Genomic DNA, 5,807 nt, shown 5'->3' on the forward strand with positions numbered 1-5,807 from the left:
AAACTTATATATTTTATTTCCCCTCGAACTGATTCCTCTTAAGTTGTCAAAACTATCAATTGAATGCAACGTACCTCGATTTAGTGAGAGTGGCCTGTTGATGAGATGATATCACAAACTGCTTTGCAAAACGGAATAAGGGCCTTGGAAAGCTCTGTTTACGGTGTCCTTACGCCGGGTAGCAATACTTGAATTGAGGTCCAGAGCACTTCAAAAGCAATGCGTGTGGAATGATTATTTCATCCATTGGATGAAAGTGAACATATGAAAATTCATATATTCTGGGATGATATATGAAAATTCATATATTCTGCGATGATCACTCACTCAGTATTCGTTCATTCTTTGGAGTTATTGGCCGGCCTTATTTTTGATGTATCATTCTCAATGTTACTGCATTGGCAAAGAAAGATCATGAAAAAACATTAATAACGTTACAATGGTTGAACATTACATTTTTTTCTGTCACTGGGTAGGTTGTCGCAGATAGGTATATTAATCAAACACGTCACTTCGAACATTTAGGAATAAAAATATGGGTGGGGGTGGCGTGTCTTTTTTATGATTATTTTAAAAGTGAGATGAAAATTATGAGAGCTTCTCTGTGCGGTGTGGAATTCAACTTCTTTCCTATTCGAACCGTGATTTGTCTCCTAGTCCCATCAGGAGTCAGACCTTTGTACTGAGGTTTTAACTAATCCGCAGGTGCAAAGCTTTTGATGATTTATCCGTCTAACAACCTGGTAACAAATCTCTTGCACAATTTTTCACAGGATGAAGATCATTTATGGCCAAACTCTTTTTGTTCGTGGATTGCCAAAAGAATGGAGTGACAGGCGAAAATATTATCTTCTAACGGCTTTGTTTGAAAGGTATTTGCATATATGGTTATGATTTATTTGGGGGAGGGGTTATATTCATTATGTTATTTCCAAGTATGGTTACGTGTTATTTATTTGTATATATGGTTACACCGTGCAGAAAAGTGAATTACGACCCGCGTCTTATTCAAATAAGTACACCATTTTGCTAATTAGCTAAATGGTGTGTTCCTTATGAATCCTGGGTAGTTTCAGTCCTTTGTGATAGCAAAACGGACAAAATGGAGTATTTGAATTTCCCGGTGAATCACGAGTAGTTCCAGTCATTTGTGGGGGCTAACGGTTCGTTTTGCCCCCCAAAGGAGTGGAACTACCCAGAATTCACCCTCATAGTGAAGGACTGAGAAAATGGAACTAGTAAAATGTGCATCAGTTATAACTCTTGGTACTAAATGAATCGAGTGGTAAAGCAAACAATGTGTTTGAGACTGATAATTGAAAATTGCTTTATCTATTTCGCATTAATACCTTAAGCTTTAGACAAATAATGAATAATTTAAGTTATTATGAAAATGTCAAGATGTTCAGGGATGTCCGTTCCTTCAAAGGTATGGCCAACTTGATCACGTACAAGTTGCTCCCGGAAGGTCGCATGCCTTTGTAACTTTTTACAAACCAACTGCACTGAGATTCGTTTTGATAAACGAGACAACCAGGACTTTCAAGGTGGGTGTATAGGTATGTTTTTTTCAAGGCTTATTTTTCCTTGGTGTAAGAACCTGTCAAACTCGCAGATGTCGTAAAAAGGAAGCAAAGAGGGCTGAAGACGTGGACAAAACCCTAAACAAAAGCTTAGAACAGAAAGAAAAGCTTTTTGGGTTCTTTCCCTCTTTCATTCTCAAAGGGTTCTCCGCTGACGAGTAAAATAGTCTTCGCGTTAGACAGAGTAAAATCCAAGTGGCATTCTTGGGAGTGAAGTGAAAGGGTTCTCATCCTCGTTCCCAGAGCCTACGATCTTCTGGTCAGCGGTTGGATCGTAGGCCCTGGTAACAGCCGTTACCGGATGTCGTGAATTTCACGACATCCGGTAGCGCACGCTCAGTGTGATAAATTACCATTGCGCTTGATCAGTATTATTATTGCTCAGTACTGTTCAGTATCAGGAAGTAAAGACAAATGCGCAGAAGCGTAGCATTTTTCACCTTATAGCGCATCAGGATTTCGACAGCCAATGAAAAAAAAGATATTTTTGGATGGACCCAGAGCCATTCGTTCAACAATTTAAAAAAAAAAAACTTTGGGGCTCTGGGGACGAGAATGAAGGGTTCTTTACTAAGAATATAACTCCTAAAGCAAGTTATGGAATCTACATGAAATCGAAACATCTACACTTTAATTTCCAAAGCGGATGAGAGAAAGAAATAGCGGCTCTTAGATCCGCATGAGCGCGGCGAACGAAAATTTAATCGAATGGTGGCAAAAGATAAAATAAGACCGATGCTAACTTGGGCCTGACCGTTTGTTGATTCATCGTAAAATTCAGAACGGAAACCCACAGAATTCAAAATTAACCCAGCCTTCTTCACTGCAATTGCCCTTTTTAAATATTTTCACCATTGTTGTTACTTTTAAAAGGTGACAAAGAGGACCAAGAAACAAAGAAATAAGAAAGTAAAGGAGCAATACGAGCTCTATGAACCACAGCCTTTTCCCAGTTGCTGTGACTACCCCTTACACAATACCTACGGACTTGATGGCAAAGGGAACTTGACAAAGGTAGGCCACACTGAGTCTAAGTATGAGCAAGAGAAAATCAACACGCATGGAGGGGAGGATACGTGGAAAACCGGCCTAACACTCTTTAAAACTTTCCATTCTAGCCAAATCCTTTACTCAACATCAAGGCAGCATTGACAAGAACTACTTTTGTAGAAAAAGGAGAAGCAAGAAAATCCAGCGAGTCAACACTAAAAGAGTAAGTAGTTTTAACCAGCCTCCCTTATCGCTCCTAGTTTCGGACGTGAAACAGTATAAACCAAAATCATACATCATACCGCCGACCGGTTGGCTCAGTTGGTAGAACACCGGACTCCCGTGCGGGAGGTCGCGGGTTCAAACTCCTGAGGAGAAAGTGCTGCCTTTGTAATGACATCTTCCAACGGTTAGACTTTCTAGTCTTCTCGGATAGCCAATAGTTATATTATATTAGTTCCCGGTGTTGTGGTCTGGCCTTCTTTCTTTCACACTCATGCTTGGGTTGAGTGGGTGGGTGGGTGAGTTGGACCGATAGCGACTGCCAGAGGGGCCTTCACATCCTGACGTCCGGATCTCACCCCATAGAATTGTAAACCGCCATGAGACATGGTGATATGTGCGGTACTTTAAGAAATTCATTCATTCGTTCGTTCGTTCGTTCGTTCGTTCGTTCGTTCGTTCGTTCATTCATTCATTCATTCCGTTCATTCATTTATTCATTCATTCCGTGCGTGCGTTCGTTCGTTCGTTCGTTTTCCTTTCCCTCACTTTGAAAACGCGCTGATCAAGGTATTGATCTTGTGATTGTAATCCAGGCTAAAGTGCATGCCTTCACAGAAAATACGTTTTGTGTTACATGGATTTTGGGAACAGCGGCCGCGGACTGAGAGGATCCAGAACAAAGTCGTACAAGTTTTCAACGCTAGGGGAGATTTAAATTTGCACTTTATAGCTGACGAAGGTAGTTTATACTTCATACACAAAAACGTGTTTCGGAGATATGTAATGTACGCCGGAACTTTTAACAGTGAGCGCATAGGCATGGGGTTATATTTGATGGTAAAAGAGTATGAGATGGAATTCCGTGAGGTGCAAGCCTATGTATTCGTTGAGTGTGGGAGGGTGGGGGAAGTTCAATTTAACGGTATTTTGTCCGTTTTTCTCCTTTCACAGGGAAAACGCGATTCCTGGAAAGTCAAATGAGATCAGTATCGGTGAAAGTGTCGCTTTTATACGGCTTTTGAGTGGTTTTGTTATGCCTTGTCTAGTTCATCTTGACCAGGTAAGTGCGACCGCAACCATTTCACATGATTTCAGTAACTTTAATCCGTTAAAGGAACAAGAAGTAGTTTGTCATTCGGTCGTCTCGAGTCCATTCATTGCCAGACAACATACTTTGGCAGGAGCCCTTAAGTAGGAGCCATACTCAGTCTGGGAGTCAACCCATTCCCGCATCTCTCTATTTTTAGAATACCGCGGGCCTCATAGATTACCCGCGCATTCTTTAGAATGCCCAATCAGAGAGAAGCTCGTGCATACATCACTCGTCTGTCATTCGGACGCTGGCGGAAACAAGATAATTTTCGCGGGAGTTTTTCGAGAGACAAATTCTACAAATAACCAGATACGTGGAGATGGAGGGTCTTGGTGATGGGCTCTTGAATTTGGCAATAAAGGGTTGAGAAGCATCTCTAGTAGTCATTCCATCTCTTCATCGTTGCATAGAGCGATTTTCAATTGAATTTCAAAAGTAAAGTGCGTTGGTTTTAAATTCCTACGCGTGGTGGTTAGCTTAACATATTTTTGCGGCAGGTTCTTAGCGAATCATATGCAAAAGCAAAACAAATGAATTTGACTTGTTCGCTCGCGTTTTCCCGGGCTCAGCCGTGGTGCGAGTCATGTATTTGCGTTGCGTTATGCCTCTGTCTGTTGTTATTAGCCAAAGTAAGAACTCAGGTTTTGGTTTTTGCTGACGCGCGAGCCAGCCAAAAGCGAGCGACCAGGCAGCAGATATAGTATGTACAGGGACAAAGATTTTCGATTTCTACCCACGATGCATCTGGATTTTTACCACAATCCCTTGCACGCCCATTACCCTTAAATACTTACTGTGCTCCAACGACCTCGTGCCGCTGGCGTTTCGATGCATTGAACTTCGTTGAGGTTACGCTATTCAAACTCCTTTTTTATGTGTCTTTCTGATGAATTTCCCTTTTATGTTCATTTTCAGGAAGTGTCTTGACAATCTTGAAAGCGGCTTTTGGTAATTGTCTATGAAGCAGCGGAAAGCTCAGTTACTGATAGCAAAAACAATCTTGTCCGGATTTGAAAGAAACAGAAATTCCTTTTTCAACTTTTTGCAATTTATTGCCGAACTTGTGGGGTACACTTAAAGGCTCACGAAATTAAATTCTAAATATGAAATCATGTTTTTTTTTTCCTTTTAACCTTTTCCCTAGCGAGACCCGCTAAAGTGGGTCCTGAACTCATAACTTGGTCGGTATTTGCTCAATTACAGTGAAATTTTGTCAGCAAATTGGTCTTGGAAAGATTTTTGCATTTCAAAGAAAAAATGGTACCCTCTGGTAACTATGATGTTGTTTACCACCCCTATGATTTGTTGAATATTTTCATTTAATGCATCTACAGACTCTTACGTATCTCAGAGTGTTCTATGCATTAAAAGCTGTAAAATAAGCTACAGTTTTAGGTATACCTATCACATGAGTCGATCAGTGAAATTGTGCACTTTTGAATTTTTTCGTTTTAAAACCATTTCTAACAAAGACCTGACTTCCTTCAGTTATCTTGATTTCAGAAATGAAGTACACTCATCAAGACCTTTTAAACGGTATATTACATTAGCAACCTGGGTATGTTTTCTTTACCGTTTTGGAAAAATGGGCCAAAAAACTTGTTAGGGAAAGGGTTAATCAATCTTGACTTCTTCCTCTAAAATTACAACTTGGACTCTGAACTTAATGTCCTATTGCTGTAGACTAATCAGATTTCAGGTATAATGTCACGACACTTCCGCTCAAAACTGACACTGTTGTCTAAATCAAACAGAAATGGGGATTAAAGAAAGTCATTTCTGTCATCCAATAACTACTGATTGGATTTATAGTTTCATTGGCCGATTGTAATTGTTTTTGCTCTTGCTGGATACACGATTTGAATAGACTTGTTTCAATCGACATCTGGGCAGCACTCTTTTACCTATTAGGTACA

General features: G+C 40.3%; 1 protein-coding gene across 1 annotated transcript in view; it reads left to right on the forward strand.

The window, feature by feature from the left end:
• The first annotated feature begins 2,291 nt into the window (after positions 1-2,291).
• LOC146484173 (uncharacterized) overlaps positions 2,292-5,807 on the forward strand; it is an 18,196-nt gene continuing 14,680 nt past the window's right edge. The window contains exons 1-4 of the mRNA XM_085104971.1: positions 2,292-2,297; positions 2,457-2,597; positions 2,702-2,796; positions 3,750-3,858. Coding sequence (XP_084961097.1) covers positions 2,292-2,297; positions 2,457-2,597; positions 2,702-2,796; positions 3,750-3,858 — 351 coding nt within the window. The remainder of the gene's footprint in view (positions 2,298-2,456; positions 2,598-2,701; positions 2,797-3,749; positions 3,859-5,807) is intronic.

Source organism: Pavona decussata, unplaced genomic scaffold, assembly GCF_977016875.1.
Source record: "Pavona decussata unplaced genomic scaffold, jaPavDecu1.1 SCAFFOLD_36, whole genome shotgun sequence".
In the NCBI taxonomy this organism is placed as follows: domain Eukaryota; kingdom Metazoa; phylum Cnidaria; class Anthozoa; order Scleractinia; family Agariciidae; genus Pavona; species Pavona decussata.